The 23,087-nt window shown below is 40.2% G+C and overlaps 1 protein-coding gene across 1 annotated transcript in view; it reads left to right on the forward strand.

The window, feature by feature from the left end:
- RAB31 (RAB31, member RAS oncogene family) overlaps window positions 1–23,087 on the forward strand; it is a 155,079-nt gene that overhangs the window by 117,099 nt on the left and 14,893 nt on the right. Inside the window, exon 6 of the mRNA XM_037508843.2 lies at window positions 17,213–17,322. Within this exon, the coding sequence (XP_037364740.1) occupies window positions 17,213–17,322 (110 nt within the window). The remainder of the gene's footprint in view (window positions 1–17,212; window positions 17,323–23,087) is intronic.

The following is a 23,087-nucleotide window of genomic DNA, read 5'->3' on the forward strand; positions in this document are numbered from 1 at the left end:
TAGGGTGGCAGAGACCCATGCCCCTGCCTCTCTCACCACCTCTCATACCCATCGTTGTCACTGCCCATCCGTCCTGGCCCTGTTTTCTCCCAAACTTGTCCTGGCTCAGGCTCCTTAATACAGCGCTTCATGTAGGCACCGCCAGGTGGAAAGAGAAAACTTGGTTGCCAACCTTGGGAAAGCTGGGGAGCCATTCTGAGTTCTTGAGCAAGTAAGGATTCTTGCAATTTCCTGCGCATGCCAGAGCTGGGAACTGGGTGGGAAATGGCCTTTGCAGCCTGAGTGCCCCCTCTGCTGCTTGCTGGAACATAATGCCCATCAAGTTAGAAATCACCAGGCATCTCCTAAAGTTTTTTCCAACTTTTTAATAAAGTTGAGGCTTTGAGCAGGTTAAAGATATATTTGGAAATAATTGTTTCTACTAAGAATACATAAATGGCTTTCATTTCCTATATGCGACTCCAAAACTCATTCCAGAATTGATAGTGGATCAAAAATGGGTATAGGGATTTCTTCAAAATTGCACAAGTCAAATAAGAGAACTTGGGATACTGAGTAATAAATATCTACTTTATTGAAAATACCAAAAGCACAAACGTTAATAAACATCAAACCCACTGAAAGGTCTGGAAACATGGCAATTATTAAAATGCACACAGCACTTTCCTTATGTGGGGTAAAGAAGCAGGTCATCTGCTGTTCAGGTGTGTGCCTTGTGCTCCCCGGTGCCCCTGCTTGTGTCGTGACCTCCTGATGCTGTGCGGGGACTGAGCATACATCCCCACACTGTCGTGAAAGCAGGAGATGGAGCAAAGACTGAGCTTCCCAGAGAGCCAGTCCAGGGCATCTGAATCTTTTTCAATTATAGAACATTCTTCATGAAGAGGGTATGCATTTATGTATAACTTAATGAATAAAATGGTGACAAAATGAACAGATGTTTCCCCACTCCTATCGCCTTCTCTCCACTCAGAAGTAACCTCAACCCTGACTTTCATGATAATCATTTTTTTTTTTTTTTTGCTTTTTTATACTTTACCACTCATGTTTACATTCCTGAGTAATAGATTTAGGTTTGCCCATTTTTTAACTCATAGAAGTGAAATAACACTGCATGTATTATGCGACGACTTGTCTTATTGCCAGCACTCCTGGGAGCCTCCTCCTGGCAGGTGTTTGCTGTGATTTGAACCTTGCCGTGGCTGTCTGCTGTTCTAGTTCACTAGTGCAATGCAGTTCACCTGTCCACCCTACTATTGATGACATGGATTTATTTCTGGTGGGGGATGATTGTGAACATTCTTAGACATCTTGTAGTGCCATGTGTAACCATTTCTCTAGATCTAGATACATAAGAATTTAATCTCAGAGTCATCGGGTGGGCTCATCTTGGTTTTACCAGGTAATGCCAAAGCCCTTCCAAGTGGATACCAGAGGTGCATGAGCTTTCCTGTTCCTGTGTGCCCTTGCCAAGTTATTGTACCATTAGATGTTAAGGTGTTTAGTAACATCTGATGGTAATTTCAGTTTGCGTTTCTTCAGTCACCTGTGAAGTTTTCATTACTTATTAATCCTTCAAATTTCTTCTGGTACAGTGTTTTTACAACTTTACTTTTTTGTTGAGTTGTTTACATTAACCTTGTTTATTCATAAAATTTATACTTCTATGTATTATATGTTCATATCAAATATATAATCATTTTGTTACATATTTGATGATGCTATTCCTTTGTCATATGTAGGTGTTGAAATAGCATCTTCAAATTTATGTCTTATCTTTTCACTCTCTTTTTGTTGTCTTCTCATCATTAGAAGTCCTTAATTATGTAATAGGATTTATTAATTTTTCCCTTTTGCTTTACGTTCTTTTTGGGGAAAAAGAGGGGAGTCTTATTTAAGGAATCTTTTCATACTCCCAAGATCATGAGGCTATCACCCATTGATTTCTTTTTAAAAAATTTAGTTTGGGGGCCTCCCTGGTGGCGCAGGTGGTTGAGCAATGCACTGTGAAGCTGTCCGCAGCCTCTGCAGCGCGAGTTCGATCCTGGCTAGCCAGTGAGAATCCCTGATGGCGAAGCAGACCTCTCCTGTCTCACCCTCTCCTCCCCTCAGCAGTGTATTTCGTCAGTCTGCCTGTTCTGTTCCCCACTCTGTCTCTGGTGAATCTTCTCACCCTCCTGCACATCTGGCCTGTACCCGTTTCTTGTATAAAAATAAATAAATTAAAAAAAAATTTAACTTGGTTTCCCTGTCTTTAAATCACTTGGAGTTGTTTTTGTATTTGCCTTCTACTTTCCTGTATAGTTCATTTCTAGTTGTGTTAGCATTGTTAGCTGTAAAGTTCGTTCTTGCCCACATGTTTTTGACGTGCAGTGCCACTTCAGTCATGTATCACGTGTCAGACATGCATGGGGTTATTTCTGGACCCCTCCATTCTGTTGTTGATTTCTTCATCCACTGTTACACCAGTGCTACTTTGCCTGAATTATTACAGTTTTGTCATAAGTGTTGAGAATGTTCTGGAATCTCTTTAACCAATATTTGTTGTCTCCAGAGAAGATTTCATGAGAGGGTATGTGGACGTGTGTGTTGGGACCAGAGTCGGGGGAGTGATCGGCCATATGTCTATATGGGGTGGGCTGGCGTTTATGACTGATTTTTTTTTTTTAGACTAGCTTTATACTTACAGAATAGTTGCAAAGATGGTGCAGAGGGTTCCATATATAGCGCACATCCTGTTTTCCCGAGTGCTAACATCTTCAGTTACAGGGTACATTTGTCACAACTACAGAACCAGTATTGATACTTTATTATTAACTAAAGTCTATACTCAGATTTCCTTAATTTTTCCCTCATGGTCTTTTAGTGTTCAAGGATCCCATACAGAATGTCACATCACCTTTAGTTCCCCTGGGCTGCTTTAGTTTCTGAACCTGCCTTTGTTTGTATTCTCTGAATAGTTTGAGGCATACTGGTCAGGTATTTTGGAGACTATCTTTGAATAAGGGTGTGTCTGATGTCTTTCTCATGGTTAGACAGGAGTTCTATATTTTTGGGAGGAAGAGCACAGGTAAAATGCTATTTTTATTACTGTACTGTAAATGAAACATAGCAAGGGCTACCATTTCAAGGGTTCATGCTGTCAACATCACTTACTACTGATGATACTGACCTTGACCACCTGTCTGAGGTAGTGCTTGTCAGGATTCTCCACTGCAAAGTTACTAGCTCCTCATCCCCTCCATCATTCCTCCCCACCCCCTCTCCTTGCTGTGCTCTTTGTGGGGATGTCTTTGTGACCAGCCCACACTTTGAGGTGGGGATTGTGATCTGTCTCCTTCCTTGAGAAAGGAGTAGCTATGTAAGTTATATGTAATTCTACTTCTGCAGGTGAAATTTATCATCCCTACCTAAATTTATTTATTTAGTCATTTACTTAGTCATTTATTTATATCAGCCTGGACTCATGGGTATTTACTCTACTTTGGGCTATAATGCAACATTGTGTCAATTAACCTGTTGCTCAAATTGTTCCAGCTTTGGTCACTAGAAGCTCTCTTTGTTAGCTCCTGTACCTGTCACTAGAAGCTCTCTTTGTTGCCTCCTGTGCCTATCATTTAGTGCCTTTCTGGCACTAAATGTGTTCCGAGCTCATGATGTCTACTTTACGCTCCAGCTCCCTATGTAGACACATTTTTGAAGGAGTCCTTGTTCTTTATTGGAGTATGGTATTTATATATCAAGATCTGGGCTAGATTTGTGCATTGTCACTGGGGTATCTGGTTCTAGACCCTTTGAATGAATGGAGCTAGGAAATATATATGTGTGCATAATACTGTGAGTCTACAGTAATAATTACAGAATCACTATATCTGTAATTATTTCTATAACTATTCACCTGAATCTTTATTAAGATAAACATAAGTTTATGTTGATGCCTCTGACTCTAATCCAGAACCACATGACTCATTCAAATCTTTCAGCTATGGTGGGGGAATGTTTTAAAGTCATCAACTTAGTGTATGATCAAGTAGGTGGTAGGCTTTTGTTCCTGGAGATTTTTCTTACAGGATACAATTATCTTTTTCCTTTCCCTGCCCAAAGTTTCAAAATGTAATTTCTATGAAGAATTCTCAGTGATTACTTTCTAAATAACATAAAATTTGTTTACACTTATATGCTGTTCACTTAGGCAGTGGACTAAAAAAACAAGTTAATGGTCATCAACATTGCCAACCCTATTGAATGCTTACAGCGTGCCACGTACTACCATAAGTAGGTTATAGTAAAGCTCACAATTGCATGAAAGAGTTATTTTCATTCTCTCATCTTCTCAATAAGGAAACTGAGGCACAGAGGCTAAAGAGCTTGTCCCAGGCCCTGCAGCTACAAGGATAGAGGGCCTTTCAAACCTATAGTCTGTCTCAGAGCCAACATTCTTGACTATCATGCCCAACTGTATTTCAGAAGTATGAACAGGATCCAGGAGAGAGAATAATTTCCAAACTACCAAGGGACAATGGCCCAAAGGATTTGGAGTTAATGACTTTTTTCCCAGTAGTTTTCTTTGGCCTCGCAAAGGCTTCCCAAGTTTCTGTCTGGTGAGGGGGTGTTAACTGGCAAAGGAATGACCAAGTCCCCCTAAAGAATCTGTGTTATCTACTCAGTCCTCATTTGATCCAAATTGTGACATTTTTCATGAGAAATAATACATTTAAGTCTGTTGTGAGAACCTGACTCGACTTGTTTGAACTTGACACCAGGAATTTGGCCCCAGGTGAATAGCAGTTAAGCACACTGGTTATTAAACAAGCAAGGCCCCATGGGAACTGAAATTCTTCCCAGGGTACACATGTCAAGTGCTTTAACTGTAAGCACGTAGATCATTGTAAAGTATTTTTGTCCAATTAGATATTTACTGTGAAAGTGGTAATTATTGTTTCTTAAAAAAAAGGTTCATTTTAGTTTTAGTTCCACATCACAAGTAAGCCAGACTACGTGTCTGCAAGAACTAGCATTTGAAACAGATTTTGCTGCTTTAATTATTGCTAAAACAGTTGTCTCATCTGTGTGTTATACAAATATCTTTCATATTTAGAGAAAATATGAGCTAATAGGAGCACAGCAAACCCTGATTTATTCATTTCAGTGGCTGTTTGAGAGCGTGAGGAAGATTCTGAGCCTGCTTTATGGCTCACAACAGCCTTTGCAAACAGCCTGTAGCCTTCTTCTGCTGGATTTTGATGGAATGTTGTGAATGATTTCCATTGATTTTGGCTAGAGTACATTAAACATGTGGGATGGATTTGACAAAAAATAATTCCACCAGACATTTAACAGCTGTCTCCTGCTCCTTGCTGCCTTGCTACTAACTCATGGCCAACTTAGTGGATCTTTTAAGCTTAACCTTAGAAGGGACTATGGATAGAGAAGAATGAAAAGATAGGGCAAGGTTTTAAAATGTAATTGTAGCTGTTGTATTCCAAGAGTTTGACAGACTATAAAAAATGCTTGGTCACTACTATGGTGTTATCTCAGAGATACAGTATTCACAGCAACATGCACATGAACCACCAGAAAATTTCTTCTGGGAAGAGCTTGCAAGGCCACTATTTATCACCTGTAAAGTGGTTCCTGAGAAATGTATATTTTATCATGTACTAGGTATGGCCACCTTGATACAGATTTCCCAATTTACAACTTCACAGCATCTGATTATGAACTGAACAGGCTGCAAAAGTCACACAATGTCTTACAGTCCACCCCCTTAAAAGAGTTACTTTCAAGTTATAGAATGCATAAGAAATTAATAAATGTATATTTCTGGGACTTGCCTGATAGGCATTCTGGTTCAATAGGTCTGGGGCACAGGTATCTTCCCTTTTAACAAGCACCCCGTTGTCCTGGGATAGGTGGCCTGCAGGAGACGCCTGAGAAATGATGTGCTAAAAGATCCATAGGGCATCTCTGCAAATGTCTCTAGAGGCTTAGCTTTGATTGTTACATGACAGGGAGGAATCTCTGGGTGTTTGTCCTCATTTTTTCTCTTTATCTTTAGCATCAAAGTGATATTTATTTATTTTTATTTATTTATTTTTACTGATGTGTTTAATTTTCTGGGGAGATGAAGATTTTTCTGTACCTGCTCCAAGATACGTGAAATATCTTAGAAAATGTGGCTGTTATGCAGTTAGCCTTCCTTGAGCCCTTGGGCATCCCAGGTATCCCAGCCTCAGTGTCTACCACTGCTTCCTCTCCACGCTCTAACATTGCAGTTAATGAACCTTTTCATTTAGGACAAGCTGATGTAGGAATTCTGTGACTTTTTCTTTCATGTATCAATTAGGATTAGGTAAACCAAGATTATCTACTAAATAATTGTTCTTCATTTAAATATATATGAATAACAACCAATTAGAAAAGCAAGTAGAAGGTAAGACCCTCTTTATAATAGCTATACTAATTTGAAATACTAAGTAATAGACTTTTTCCAGAGCAGAGTATCATGTTTAAAATTTCAGATTTTAGAAATGAATTCAGCAAGGAATGGGCAGGACCTGTATAGATAAAACTTTACAACTTTATGGTTGGATATGAGAAAAGACTTAAATTAATAAAAGTGTGTTCTTTCTCCTTGGATAGAAAAACTCAATATTATAAAAATGTCAATTTGCCCTAAAGTATGAATTCATGGAAATTCCAGTCAGATTATCAAAATTCTGCTTTAAAGTTTTACAAATGATCCTAACATTCATCTAGAAAGATAAATAGGCAAAAAGAATTAGTGGGCCTCCCCTGGTGGCGCAGCAGTTAAGCACTGAGCTGCGAGGCTGCCCGCAGCCTCTGCAGCACCGGTCCGCTCCCCAGACGCCGGCGAGGGTCCCACAAAAAAAAAAAAAAAAAAAAGAATTAGTACTCAAGAATTAATTCCAATAGATATTGAAATATATTTTAATGATTTAGTAATAAAGCAATATAACATGGTCACAGAACAAGACAGAAATCAGTGATCAGAATAGAGGGTCGAGAAATATAATGATTAGATACATAGGAAGATTTAGTATATGACAAAGATAATATTTAAGTAACTATTGAAAAGGGATAATTCAATAAATGGTTTTGGGATAATGAGCTAGTCATAGTAAAAAATGAGAAAATAAAGTCCAAGATGCAATGAGGATTTAAATGTAAAATTAAAAAACCAAGAAAGTTAGAGAAAGCAGATGAATTTTAAAAAATATCTTGGAATTGGGATAGGCAGTTTAATCATAATATAAAACTTTGATACCGTGAAGGAAAATAATCAGGTTTAAAAACGTCTGTGTGGCAAAAATGCCACAAACAAGATCTAAATACAAATGATAAACTTAAAAAATGTGGAAAATATATTACAACAGGTTAGTTTCCTTTAAAAAAAAAAAAAAAAAAACAACAAAAACAAAATCCAAACCAACAAAGGGCAGAGACCATGTTCAAGAGAAGCACAGGTGTGGCTTCTGAAAACTTGTTCACCAGCTTTGAAATTAAGTTACTCGGAATGAGTGTCAGGTGTTTCCTCGGGGAGAGGGGACTTTAAAACATGATGCAATTTTATTGGAGGGGTAATTTATGGCAATTACATATTTAATGAATTGGCTGATAGAGCCTGTGTTCACCCAGTCTTCTGTGAAGTAGTAAGGTTGAACTGGGAGTCGTCCTGGGAGTGAGGGATTGAGTCAGATGAACCTATGAGGTCCTTCAAGTTTTGAAGTAGGTTGAGCCTCCTGGTTCCTTGTTTCTTCCATGCATCATTTCCTCAGTCTTTTGGACATTTCTTTAAGAAAATGGTGTCATGCCATCATCCTTGCTGATGGAGCTTTGTGCAGAGATTTAGTGAATAAACATTCTGCAGAACTTATTATAGGTCAGGTATTGCTTTGAGTCCTTTGCAACCTCAACTTATTTAATATTTAAAATTGATGTGAAGTACTTACCCCATCTGGTGGAATGTAGAGCATAGGACCTGAGGAAGTAGACATTAATAATAGGGTGAAAATAAAGTTACTTCTGTGAGCAGCACATATTAGGTACTTACTAGGTCACCTGTGAAATGTTCAGAACCAAAACCCATGACCAGAACAGGACCCTTCAGCCAAGGGGTGTGTGTTTTGGGGATTGTGGGCTCCATGAAAGAACTATTTCCATTGATTTTCAGAAGGAACCCCGAGGGCGAAGAGAGCATTATTCTACCTTCAGCCTGCTGATCTGATTCGTCCCTGCACAGGTGCCTGTCTTCCTCTCCTCCTGCCCTTGATGGAGGAGGATCATGGGGAATTGAATAGGCCTGGAATTAGGATGAGTCAGCCACCATGTTGCTGGGTTACATTCATGAACAACAAAACAAGACCCTTACTGGTCAGCACAGCCTGTTGAAAGCTCTGGAGCCCACAAGAATGTCATTTCCTGATTCCCCCTCCCCCAGCCTCTGAGTGCTGTGGCCAGCTCGGACTCCTGCCCATGTACAAGACACACAGTGGCTCCTGTGTGCACTGCCATGAAATACAAGCTGATTAACATCAGTCACTCGGAGGAGACTCCCTCATTTGTCTTGTTTTCACCCCTATTTGGAAGAGTGGCTGATTTGGAAGGGTGGGTGAACTTCCGACCCACAGTTCTGACCCAGCACTAGACCTTACCAATTGAGATTCACAACACTCTCCATATTTGCCCCTAAGTCCTACTGGTCCCTCCTCTACTTAGGTCCTTCTTTCCGCTAAAGGTGATTTGGGGTGATTTTTGTCATTTAATCATTAGCAGATACTTATTGGTTGCCCCCTCGGGTGCCAGACACTGTTAGGACCCTAGTGCTCTAAACCAAAATTCATGGCCCTGATCTTAAGATATCTACAACCTATTTCAGGAGACAGCTGTGACAATATCATGCTAGAATACGCAAAAGATTATAAGGGAAGAGGGTCAAGGGGGAACAGAAACACCCACTGAAAGGTGGGGATTCTCCATTGAGTGCACCGGGGGCCACAGTAAAACCATTCAACTCTTGACCTTGACCCCGAATATGGTCTTTCCTATGATCTCTCTCTCTTTTTTTTTTTTAAGATTTATCTATTTATACAAGAACCAGGGTATAGGCCAGATGCACGGGAGGGTGAGAGGATTCACCAGAGACAGAGAGGGGAACAGAACAGGCAGACTGATTGAAATATACTGATGAGGGGGGCAGCGGGCGCAACAGGAGAGGTCTGCTGTGCCATGTGGGACCCTCACCAGCTGGCCGGGACCGGGCATCGAACCGGTGCTGCAGAGGCTGCAGACAGCTTCACAGCGCGGTGCTCAACCACCTCTTCATCAGAGGAGGCCCCTCCTATGATCTCTTTAACTCACTATTTCTCTGGTAAGGAAACTGGAGCCTCCTGAGGTCTCCAGCTTTCTTGCTTCTTCTGTTGGCTCTGAAGGGAACCCAGCCCAGTTCTGAATCCCAGTCTCCATGCGGACCCTCCTCCTGCCCTAGCTGGCTGGCAGCTGCTGCTCTAAGGTGGGTCAGGATGACAAATACTCAGGTTAAGATGCCTGGGTGACTTAATGCTGCCATTGCAGGATCAGGCAGAACAGAACCCACTCCTGAATGGGCATGAGGGAGCAGCTGTTGGAGAGGGGCAGAACTCCAAGTCTACACTGCTCAGCTGACTCTTCTGGGTGATTTCTAGGTGTCCTGACATTCTATCATAGCTCATTCTAGAAAGTCTAAATATGTTCTTTCCCGTCAAAATGGACTAGCTGTGTGTTTACACTTTGGCTTGAGTGAACCAGCTTCAATGCCTCTCATAGTGCCTGGCATATGGCAGATGCTTGCTAAGTATTTGTTGAAAAAATGAACACAAGTTCACTAACGAGACTGGATGCCACAGTCTTGTTAGTCATAACTATAGAAGGGTTAGGTGGCAGCCAGCCAGCCCCTTGGGCTGCAGTGGGCCTCCCCTGAAATGCAGCTGAAGTTCCCAGTGGCCACTATTTTACATTGTGTGCAAGAGAATCCTAAGAAGTAAATTTTAACCTCTGGCTGGAGTTGCACAGTTGGTTCCAATAACAACCTTCTGATACCAGCTGTGTCCTGCAGTTCAATTCATTTTGACACAGATCCCCCAATTAAGGTCTCTATCCCACAAGACTGCTCTCTACCTCAGATGCCAGCTACAAGTCTTGGATATCCCCAAGTGACCCACACTTCTGCTCAGGAGGCTACAAGGTTGGGGAAACCCTTGGTGTCCTCCCCCAGGTTTGATAATTCCTTGGAATATCAGACCTCAGGCAAGCGCTGCATGTATGATTACTGTTCCTATGAAGGTCACAACTCGGATGAAGAAAATGGAAGCAGTGCCTAGGGGAAGTCTGGGGTGGCATGCAAGCGTTGAGGGCACACCCCCTCCCAACACCTCCATGTGTTCCCCAACCCAAAGCTCTCTGAGCCTTGTGTTCAAGGGTTTTTTATTGAGGCTTCATTCCTTAGTCATGATTGACCACATCTCCAGCTCCCCTCCCCTCACCCAGGCTTGAGAGCGGGACTGAACGGTCCATTTCTCCAATCATGTGGGTGGGTGGCTCCTCTGGCGCCAGCTCCGGTCCTGAATCTCTGTAGGGGCCCCTCCTCATTAGAAATTCAAGTATGGGACTCTGTGAATACAAAGGACACATCCATCACTCAGAAAATTCATGGCTAGGTGCTCTGTGCCAAGAACCCAGGAAAAGATCAAACACATATTTCTTTTATACCACGGTAGTAGGTACATGTTGTCAAGCCGGAGAATGATTGATTGGTCCTTCTAATCCCAGTTCATATTAGAGGGCATTTCACTGTCCCTCCAGCCTCTCGGACTGAGAATCTGTTCTTTAGGATAGGAGATGCTGCTTTCCTGCCTCTACCACGACTCCAGTGCAGATGACATCCAGTTTGAGGATGTTTTGAACCCCACATATACTTTATAAAGATGGGAAGAATTCTTCTGATGCCAGTTGGGTGGCTGTGTTGTGAGGGCCTGGAGTCAGACCCTGTCCCCATCCTCGATTCACTATGTCCATCATGAGCAAGTCACTTATTTAATAGTCTAAAGAGATGCTTTTCTTATCTCTGCATTTGTAGGTCCAGCACTGTAGACTGAGATAAGTAGCTCTCTTGGCTTTTCTCCTCAGGATGGGTATTTTAGATTGTGTTGCAGTAATCTTGTTCTTGCCTGAATCCAGGCAAGACCTTTCTACTCCCTCTGTCCCACGATGAGGCTAAGGAGAGGGAGCTAAGGAGCAGTGACTGTGTATGTGACCCTCTTTCACTGAGGGGACCCTGAGTTTCCTTGATTGCCACCTGTGCCTCCACCCCCAGGTGGAGATTAGCAGGCAACAGCCTGTCTTATCTGCCCCACATTTGGGCAGAGATGAGCCCCACCCTTCTATTTGTGGTTTGATAAAGACTGCCAGGAAAAAATAAAAAATAGGGTAGCAGGACAAACTGAACTTACACAGGTCCTTTTGTAAAATGTTTCAAATGTGAAATTCACTGCCACCAAAAAACTCCATGTTCTTTTTTTTTTTTTCACTATCTGGAGAGACCTTGGGCTTGTCAGAAGCAGTAAAGAGGGAAGATTCCGGAGAATAGATTTTTCCAATATATCTTTTTTTTTTTTTTTTATTTTTATTCATTTACATATTTATTTTTATTAATGAAGTACCATTGTTTTACATCTTCGTTAATATTTTGACAATATAAGATATCTCCCCTTAGTCATCTTAACTCTCCCACCACCAAAGCACACGTAAGTTCTCAGCCACTTTTCCCTGTGCTTTACCCCCTGCATATAACCATCTCTCCCTGTCTGTCTCCCTCTCCTCCTTCTTTCCTGGAAGTCTCAGATCTGTGGTCAGGTTTTAAGGGTTGGTTTTATAGTCTATCTTTGTTTGACCCTCTGTTTGGTTTCTCTATATTCCTTGTGTAACCCCTATCCCGTAGTTATCTGCTCCTTCTGCTTATTTCACATACCATAATCCCTTCAGCTCCACTCATATTTCAGCAAATGGCATGAGTTTATCTTCTTTGATCACTCAGTTGTATTTCATCGTGTACATACCACATCGTTTTGATCCACTCATCTGTTTTAAGGCATTAAGGTTGATTCCATAACTTGGCTTTTGTAAATAGTGCGTCTGTAAACATAGGAGTGCAGCTTTCTTTCAAATTAGTCATTTTGGTTTTTTTTTTTTTTTTTTTTTTCTTTTTATAAATTTTATTGTTATATTCCCCATACAATTGCAGCCCCCCATTCTGACCCCAATCCCTCCCCTCCCGCCCCCGCCCCCTAAAAGTGTCTCTGGTTCATAGTTTTTTGTTGATTTTGATTTTCACTTTCTTATAGTTTTTCATTTTCCTGGTCCATTATTTAAGTTTTCTAGATTCCTGCTATGAGTGAGACCATCCGGTATTTTTCTTTTTCTTTTTGGCTTATTTCGCTGAGCATGATCCCTTCCAGCGCCATCCATGTTGCAGCAAATTGCATGTGTTTATCTTTTTTGAATGCTGAGTAATATTCCATGGTATATATGTACCACATCTTCTTGATCCAGTCATCTATTTTTGGGCATTTGGGTTGTTTCCAAAGCTTAGCTATTGTAAACAGTGCTGCTATAAACATAGGGTGCAGGTGTTCTTTGGAATTGATGTTCTGTGTCCTTTGGGTAAATACCTAGGAGTGGAATTGCTGGGTCATATGGAAGCTCTATGTTTAGTAGGTCCAGAAATCTCCACACAGCTTTCCACAGTGGTTGGACCAGTTTGCACTCCCACCAACAGTGCAGAAGAGTTCCTTTTTCTCCACACCCTCGCCAACATTTGTTGTTGCTAGTTTTTTTAATATGTGCCATTCTCACTGGTGTAAGATGGTATCTCATGGTAGTTTTGATTTGCATTTCCCTGATGACAAGTGATGTTGAACATTTTTTCATATGCCTGTTGGCCATTTGCATTTCCTCTTCAGAGAAGTTTCTTTTAAGCTCTTCTGCCCATTTTTTGACTGGATTCTTTTCTTTGTTGTTGTTGAGTCTCATCAGCTCTTTGCAGATTTTTGTGATCAGTCCTTTATCATTAGTGTTGGGTGCAAAAATGTTCTCCCAGTTGGTGGGGTTTCTCTTTGTTTTGTTATTGTCTCTTTTGCTGTGCAAAAGCTCTTTAATTTGATATAGTCCCAGCTGTTTATCTTTGCCTTCACTATCACTGCTTTGGGTGATGTGTCTGTAAAGATGTCTTTGATGTGCAAATCACGTAGTGTTTCGCCTATATTTCCTTCTATATATTTTATGGTTTCAGGTCTTATGTCTAGTTCTTTAATCCATTTTGAGTTGATTTTTGTGTATGGTGTGAGGTGGTGGTCAAGCTTCATTCTTTTGCATGTAGCGACCCAGTTTTCCCAGCACCATTTATTGAACAAACTTTCTTTGCTCCAATGCATAGTCTTTGCTCCTTTGTCAAAGATTAGTTGACCATAAATCTGTGGGTTTATTTCTGGATTTTCTATTCGATTCCATTGGTCTGTATGTCTGTTCTTGTTCCAATACCATGCAGTTTTGATGATTATGGCTTTGTAGTATAGTTTGAAGTCTGGGAGTCTGATGCCTCCATTCCCTTCTTTTTTTTTCAGGAGAGCTTTGGCTATTCGGGGTTTTTTGTGATTCCATATGAATTTCATCAATAATTTTTCTATTTCTTTGAAGAATGACATTGAAATTTTGATTGGAATAGCATTGAATCTGTATATTGCTTTTGGAAGGATGGCCATTTTAATAATGTTTATTCTTCCAATCCATGAGCAGGGGATGTCTCTCCATTTCTTTGTGTCTTCTTCTATTTCTTTTAACAGTGTTTTATAGTTTTCTTTGTATAGGTCCTTTACCTCTTTTGTTAGATTTATTCCCAAATATTTGATTTTTTTTGTTTCAATAACAAAAGGGATGGTCTTTTCGATTTCTTCTTCTTCAGATTTATTGTTTGTGTATAGGAAGGCTACTGACTTTTGCGTGTTGATTTTGTATCCTGCCACTTTACTGAACTGATTGATGAGTTGAATTAGCTTTTCTGTGGAGTTTTTGGGGTTCTCTATGTATAATATCATATCGTCTGCAAATAGTGATAGTTTGACTTCTTCTTTTCCTATTTGGATTCCTTGGATGTCTTTCTCTTGTCTTATTGCCCTGGCTAGGACTTCCAGTATTATATTGAAAAGCAATGGTGAGAGTGGACATCCTTGTCTTGTTCCAGATCTTAATGGAATTGCTTTCAGCTTTTCACCATTGAGAATGATACTGGCTGTTGGCTTGTCATAGATGGCCTTTATGATGTTGAGGTATGTTCCTTGTATCCCAAGAACTTCAAGGGCTTTTATCATGAATGGGTGTTGCACTTTGTCGAAAGCTTTCTCAGCATCTATTGATATTATCATATGGTTTTTATATTTCTTTTTGTTGATGTGTTGGATAACGTTGATTGATTTTCGGATGTTAAACCATCCTTGTGCCCCTGGAATGAATCCAACTTGGTCGTGGTGAATTATCTTATGGATACATTGTTGGATTCTGATAGCTAAAATTTTATTGAGGATTTTTGCATCAGTGTTCATTAGGGAGATTGGCCTGTAGTTTTCCTTTTTTGTGTTGTCCTTGTTCGGTTTTGGTATTAGTGTAATGTTGGCTTCATAGAATGTGTTTGGTATTGTCCCTTCCTTCTCAATTTTTTGGAAGAGTTTGTGAAGGATAGGCACTAATTCGTCTCTGAATGTTTGGTAGAATTCATTTGTAAATCCATCAGGTCCTGGGCTTTTGTTTTTGGGAGGTTTTTGATTACCATTTCAATTTCGCTAATTGTAATTGGTCTGTTTAGGTGTTCTATTTCTTCTTTATCTAGCTTTGGGTGATTGTAGAGTTGTAGGAATTTGTCCATCTCCTCTAGATTGTTAAACTTGTTTCCATATAACTGTTCATAGTAGTTACTGATTATTCTTTTGATTTCTGCTGTGTCCGTTGTGATTTCTCCTCTTTCATTGATGATCCTGTTTATTTGTGCTTTCTCCCTTTTTTCCTTTGTGAGCCTGGCTAGGGGTTTGTCTATTTTATTGATTTTTTTCAAAGAACCAGCTCTTGGTTTCATTGATCTTTTGGATTGGTTTTTTTAGTTTCAATTTCATTTATTTCTGCTTTGGTTTTTATTATTTCTTTTCTTCTATTTCTTTTATTTCTTCTATTTCTTTTATTTCTTTTATTTTTTTTTTTATTTTTTATTTTATTTTTTATTTTATTTTTTATTTTATTTTTTATTTTATTTTTTTATTTTTATTTTTATTTTTATTTTTATTTCTTTTATTTCTTCTATTAAGAAAAATTTATTATTAATTATTAAGAAAAATTTATTAAGAAAAATTTATTTTATTTTTTTTTTTTTTATTTTTTATTTTATTGTTTTATTTTTATTTTTATTTCTTTTATTTCTTCTATTTCTTTTCTTTATTAAGAAAAATTGTGAAGTACAGCTTTCAACTGACATGACTCAGGAGGCTTATTCTCTGGTACGATCCTGTGATAATCATCCTTAATATATTATAATGGTATATTATAATAATACATTATGATAATATATTATAGTGGTGTAATAGTAGACTCCAGTCAGGTCCTTTTTCATGAGCGCATTAATTTGCCAAAATAGAATTTTCCTAGTAGCTTTATACCATTTATGAGGTTTCAGCTGGAGAGGGGTGTAGAGGCAAGGTGGTGGGAGGTGGATACAGCTTTCCCCCTCCCCCCAACTTTTGATTTTCTGGCCACCACCTTTTCTCTTCCTCTAGCTTTCCTTCTAGCCTGCTTTGTGTTATCTCCTGCCTACAGCACTAGAGGAGCTGCCAAATTCTTCTCCTTGCTCTGCCATTCTAACTCATTTTGTGAACTGTTTTCCTAGAGCCACTGGTGCTCTACAGCCACTGGGTGCCATCCTGCTCACTCACCATGTTCCACTCATTCCTCCTGCTCTCAACTGGTCTCTGACCTCCTCCCTATTCAGACACCATATCATTCACTTGCATGTCCGAATCACACCCAAGACTGTTGTGTGTAGAACTGACCCAATCATAGGTGGGGGTGAGGGCCAGCTTCCTGCCACACTTCAGCTGACATTTCCAGGATCTTCCCGTCATCAAATGCATCACTTTCTACCCTTCTCTGTTCCTGAGCACTTTATCGCTGCCTTTGTTCCCCACATATTGCTGACGTTACAGTGTCGTGGGTTAGGGGATTGTGGCTTTATTCATCTGTGCTCTCAAATGTAGATTCCAAAGACAGGGACAGCATTTTCTCCAGCACCTACAAGGACAGGAATGCAGTTGCTGCTCAATAAGTATTTGTTGAGTGAATTAATACACTTCTGGAGAGAGGAATGGTGTCTTTTTTTTTTTTTTTAATATATCCTCCACAATTTTTTAATTTAAAATTGGTTAATAAATGTCTTTAGAAATTATTCCTTTTAATAGAATTCATGTCCCAGAGTCATTGCAGGAACATCCTTTTAAAAGTGATAGTCCAGGGCCTCCCCGGTGGCGAAGGAGTTGAGCGGTTGTATAAATAAATAAAAAAATCTTAAAATAAAAAAATAAATAAATAAATAAAATTAAAAAATAAATAAAAGTGATAGACCAGATATGCAGCATGGAATCATAGCCATTGTAAGCTACCACCAGGTTCATTTCCAAACTTTAAGCCATGTCACATATTTTCTGTGATTTGTGAAGACGATACATGACAGTCTTTAAAAAGCATGCACATGCACACACAATTTTGAATGTGGGGAAAAAAGTGAAATCAACCCTAACTTTGAAAGCTGGAATGTGTATTATCATACTCAAAATGACTTTTCCCACTGTTCTGAAAAATCTTTCTTTCTGTGGAACTGGGACATTCTCTTCCACGTGCATGTCTTGTATCTATTGATGCCAGAGGACCAGGGTTTGCACTTTGAAAAGTCTCACCCATGGTAGGTTTTTAGTATTCGCTGAGTGAAAAAGTTGTTTTTTTTCTACAGGAAAATAAAGGAGATATTTCTACATGAGCTTTTTTTGGGGGGGGTGAGTCTGTTTTGGGGTTATTTATATTTTACAAACCACCATTCATTTCTGCGTGGGTTTGACCTCTTTTGCAGGGAGGTTCCCTTGAAGGATGCTAAGGAATATGCTGAGTCCATAGGTGCCGTGGTGGTTGAAACAAGTGCAAAAAATGCTATTAACATTGAAGAGCTCTTTCAAGGAATCAGTAAGTACCTGTAATTGTTTTCAGCTAAGCTCACATTTTTGTGCTTTTGAGAGTCAAAGACAAAAACATAGAGCCCTGAAAATGAGCTTTTCCTCTGTATGATTTTTATCTGATGCCATGGTATAAAACTTATAAGCATGCACTTGTAGGTTTCCACAGTTCTGTGTTTTAATCTGTTGACTATGTTTTGAGAATCAAAATGAAGTAACCCGGGCCTCCCCTGGTGGCGCAGGTGGTTGAGCGCAGCACTGTGATGCTGTCCGCAGCCTCTGGAAAGAAGGTTTGATCCTGCCCGGCTGGCGAGAATCCCACATGACGCGGCAGACCTCTCCTGTCTCGCCCTCTGCTCCCCTCAGCAGTGTATTTCAGTCAGTCTGCCTGTTCTGTTCCCCGCTCTGGCTCTGGTGAATCCTCTCATCCTCCCGTGCATCTGGCCTGTACCCCGGTTCTTGTACGCATGAGTAAATAAATCTTTAACAAAAGGAAACTGTTTTTTTTAATGAAGTAACCCTAATACAAAATAAAATTTTATTTTAATTTAAAAATGATATATCCTGCAGCATTTAATTTTACTATATTGAGGGGTGCAAAAAAAATAATGACGTAAGCTTTGGAAACCAAAATTACTCGTTAAACTGAGTAACTCTAGGCAAACAAAATAAGAGAAGCCTTTAGAATGTCTTTTACTTGCTTGGTGGTCAACAAAAAATTGTGTTTCCACCCCATATGACCTGAAATTGGGTATCGAGTGGAAAGTCTGTTTGTAAAGACTTTCCTCATTTTTGATAGGTTTATAATTAATGGAAGGTGATAGCTGCCTTTTTTGTCTTCATTTCTGGGTTTTATTATCTTTCCTATCTTTTTTTATAGATTTTTTTAATAAAGATTTAATTAATTAATTTTCATTCATTCATTCATTCATTCATTTATTTATTTATACAAGCACTGGGTACCATCAGAAGCGCGGGAGGGTGAGAGAATTCACCAGAGCCAGAGTGGGGAAGAGAACAGGCAGAAGGATTGAAGTACACTGCGGAGGGGAGCAGCGGGCGGCGGCAGGAGAGGTCTGTGCGCCATGTGGGACCCTCGCCCGTGGCCGGGGATTGAGCCGGCGCTGCAGAGGCTGCGGGCAGCTTCGCAGCCTAGTGCTCAACCGCTGCGCAACCGGGGAGGTCCTATCTTTCCTATCTTTACCCTGGTTCCCCATAAATGACCTTTATCAAACAGCTATTCCCCAATCATGGATGATTAAACTTCACCTTCACAATTTTCTCTGGTAATGACAGTGCTGGGTCCCCTCAGAGAATTATCTGCTAATAGCTGTCTTAGGAAACTATCCTGAACACCCTCAAACCATAATTGGGGACTTTACAAGAAATGTAAGTTTTTAGTGAGGTGCTCAGACTCAAGTCCTGGGGTATCCACCCTAGGAAAAGTTGGCAGTTGGCAGTTGTTCTTAAATATCTCGGCTCCAGACAATTCCAGAAGGGAGTTCCACAAGGAAACTGATGGCTTGATCTCTCTTCTGCCTGAGGTCATTGTTGGCATTGCTTTCAAAGTCAGAGGGGCTGTCCTTCCCAGAACAGATTTGACTTCCTTTTAGCTGGTTTTGGTTCATTACTTTAGACTCTGAGAACACACAGCCTGGAATATTTTGTTTGTTTCTTTTGGCTTAAAGGACAATTTGCTGGAGTTGGGGAACTCTGACCTACGGTACATACATTATGCAAAAAGCCACACAAGAATTTAGCTCAGCTCTCCACTGCCCCCAGGGCTTCTTGATCACTGGGGTCCCCACCAGAACTCCTTGATTCCTCCCTCAGAAGGATTCATGTTCCTTCTGTTGTTTCACACTCTCAATAGAACAGTGTTCTCCAAGCTCGCTGACCCGGGTGATTACACTGTAGAGTGGTAGGGCTGTAATTTTATGCTGAAACATCCATAGCCCCAAACTCCTGCACCTTCCCAAGAGTGGGTCATGGCTGCAGTGCTCTGCTGGGGGGTAATTGCTCAGCTCCCCCTATAACTATGAAACTGGTAACATCTGAGAGAGTTTGACTTGAACCACAAACCTCATGTTTCTGCAGACCGAACTCATTCTTTCCTGGTGGCATTTGCCCTTCCTTGCCCTGAGGAAACACATGTTGATTCTGTCAGTCCACTACCGACATTTCACTTTGTTCATGGTTTTTATTAAGTGGTTTAATTGATAAAACTAGGTAGCTCCTAAGCCCATGACACTCACACCTTTTCTCTGTGTGGCTCCTTCTAGTTTCCAGAGCCTTCTCCCCAGCATTGGCCCTTGCGAGTCAGACCCTGGCGACAGCCCTGGTCGGCAGCAATGCAGAGTATTCTATATTCCTGAAATCAGCTTGAGGTTTCTGCAGGGAACTGAAGAAGCCTGAGATGAATAAAACAGAAACAAATGACTATTTGACATGGAAGATGAGGTGATACAATTGTTCTACAGGAACTAGAAGATTTTCAGTGATTTATGCAAATCATTATTAAAATTAAAAAGGAAATAAACACCTTAAAGAGAAAAACAAACCTCAGCAGCAAGTACTAATATCTGAAGTTGAAAGACAATTCTTTGTGGGATTCAGCAATATAGCCCTTAACACATATGAGAGTTCTATGGCTCAAAGGGATGGGAACTTTGTATAATGAATTTCTGAGATCCTGGTGGTCCTCTTCATTTAAGAAAAAATGAGTGTTTTGCTTACAGTCCTAGGTAATTATGATTTCAAATAATTAATGCCTTTATCACCTGTAAAACACTTGTATGAGATCATCTTCCATGTCAAACAGTCATTTGTTCCCGTTTTGTTCATCCTCAGTCTTCATTGCCTTAGCAAAGAAGCCTGTAGACACCGGGTGTAGCATCTATATGGACAGATACTTGTGCGCATGGGTGCCATCCAGGTTTCTCAGCTCCTTCAGGTGGATTTATTTAGAGTGGAGTGTTTAGCCTAATTACTGGTTCATTTAAGACACAGTGCTAGGTATGCCTAAATATATTGCAGTAGACATTTCATTTATTTACTTTTCCCTGTTCTTACTTGTATTACATTGTTCCTCCCTGAGCTCAAAATAGAATGAGATGTTGCTGGCACCTCTGCTCCCCAAAGCACTGTTCCAGAGGCTGAGGTCCCTGGGAGAAAGGATGCATTTAAAAATGAAGAAAGATTAGTGAGAATTAAAGCCCTTTAAAAAGTTGTGCATAAACAAGATGAATTCATACTGATTTGGGTGAAGAGACACAGTTTTTCCTTTTACATTCCTGCAGTGTTTCTAAACTAGAAATGGGACAATTGTGTTTATTTGAAAGTGAGTTAACTACTTTTTAGCTAAGATTGTTTACTTGAAATTATCTATTTATGCTTCGAAGTTACCCTGTGACAGATTGAGTAGCCTCCGTGTCTTCAGAGGCCTCTGCACAACCCGTCCCCACAAAGCAAATTGATCTCATCGGCATTTTCCCAGCGCTTTTTCTTAGTCACGTTTTGGACCTGCTTTACCCCACTGCATGTGGCGAAGTCTCTTCCGTGTGTCCACCCAGGGTTGTTCATTTTTCTCCCTTGGGTTCTTATCCCTTTCATTTGAACATTCAACTTTTTCTCTTTGAGTTAAAATCTAAGAAGAAAAATTCTTGGCCAAGAATATAAAGTGTACATTTGCATTTTTAAATTGGTTTTTGAAACACAAAGACTATTCTGTTACTTTTAACATATTCTGGTATTAAAAATCAAAATCCAAAAGTCTCAATGGTCTTCCTTAGAAAATTGCTCTCACTGCCTCCTTGAAGGCAGGTCACAGAGCTCAGATGACAGCATCTGCTCCTCTGGAAGCTTTTCTTTTCCCTTCCTTCATCCATTTGCTCTTTATGGCCCTATATGTGATGTTTTTCCTTCCCTGCCTGCAAACCTGCATTACTTCAAGGTCAATTCGAGTCTCTCCCTTTATGAAATCTTTATCTGTCCCAACTTATGTGCATGATCCCTATGGTTTATTTATTTTATTTCATTTTTTAAATTTATTCTGTCCTATTTCCCATGCAGCTGAAAATAATAATCAGGATAGTGCTGAATTCAGGGTTTTGAATTGGAATTTTCATCCTTATCTGATGTCTGAGGAGATAATATATTATTGGGTTCATTAGATCAAATGAAATGTCACCACTTTTCTGTTGAATAACACTAGCCAGTTGGCCAGCCCTAGTTTCTCTTCATTCATTTATTCAACAAATAAATCTTGTGCTTTTTTTGTGGGTCAAGTTCTAGACACTGATGACCAAACAAAGCAACAGTTGGGTTTGGAGACAGGTTCTGGGCACAGTCAAATAGGTGATACTTACACATTGTAATATATGCTAAGATGCAAAAGAAATAGGGGTGAGAGCATAATGATGTGGAGATTTTACATTGAATGGGGAGGTGCCCCAAGAAAATTATTTTAAGCTGCACATAAAAAATGAGAAGCGACCACCTGGGCTAAGAGCTTGGGAAGAATTGTCAGTACAAGAAGCTTGTGCTGAGTTCTTGGGGCAGGAAGTGGTGTAGTGCATGTAAGGAAGAGAAAAAGGGGGCCTGTGGGCTGCAAGGTTTGAGCCTGAGCCAGGTCACCGCATGGCCTTGTAAGGGGAGGGAGGGGGTGGTGTTTTTTGTTTTTGTTTTTGTTTTTTAAATGGCTTATTTATTTATGCACACAAGGACTGGGGTATAGGCCAGAGGTGCTGGGGGGTGAAAGGATTCACCAGAGACAGAGCGGGGAGCGGAACAGGTGGACTGACTGAAATACACTGCTGAGGGGAAGAGTGGGCACAACAGGAGAGGTCTGCTGCGCCATGTGGGTCACCTCCCTGGCTGGGGATTGAACTCCTGCTCCTGTAGCTGGGGATTGCTTCATAGTGCTGAAGCTTTAACCCCTTGGGCCACCAGGGAGGCCCCATGGGAATGGGGTGATGTTTTGAATGCATATGAAAGCCTAAACTTTGAAGTTGGGATATGGTATATTCAGTTTACTCTGACAAAGAGATCACCCTTGCAGAATGTATTGGGAGAAGGTAGTTTGGAAAACACTCACCTCCATCAGGATGCTTTGTGGTAACCTAGAACACAGGTGGCTTGCACTGTAGTAGAAAGAAGAGGATGTGAATTTCAGAAATCTTTTGGAAGTGGAACTAGTAACACTGGGTGATAGTTGCAAATGAGGAACTAGGAAGAGAGCACATTCCCAGGGTTCCATTTCTTGGAATGAGGAAAATTGGCACAGGAACAAGAGTTCCCAGACTGCATTTGTTGTGAGTGTGGCAGATTCTGGAACGTGAGAAAGACAAATTTAGGGTTGTGGGTTTTAATTATTCAACTCAAATAACTTTAAAAAAATTTCCCTGAGAGCATAAAGAGGTGAGACTACAGGGTCCCTAGAAAAATGTCTGATAAGGGACCTTAGCCAACAGTTTTTGTGAATGTTTCCTATAGAAAAGCTAGCACAGGCTTTTTCCTGAAAAATCACACCTAGAGACATTATAGACATTATATTAGGGTTTGCTCTTTTCTTTTCTTTTTCTGTCTGTTTGTTGTTAGTTTATTAACAAGGTGAGAAATAGTTGTTTCTGAAGATGATACACAAACATACTGGTTTGGAAAAATGAGAATAGATTGTTCCTACAAAAGACAAAAAGACAGGAATTTAAGACTTGGTCAGTCACCATGCCGTGTTCTATAATCATTTTATAATCATTTTATAATCATTCTATAATC

Source organism: Talpa occidentalis, unplaced genomic scaffold (assembly GCF_014898055.3).
Source record: "Talpa occidentalis isolate TD23 unplaced genomic scaffold, MPIMG_talOcc4v2.1 talOcc4.13, whole genome shotgun sequence".
Taxonomy (NCBI): domain Eukaryota; kingdom Metazoa; phylum Chordata; class Mammalia; order Eulipotyphla; family Talpidae; genus Talpa; species Talpa occidentalis.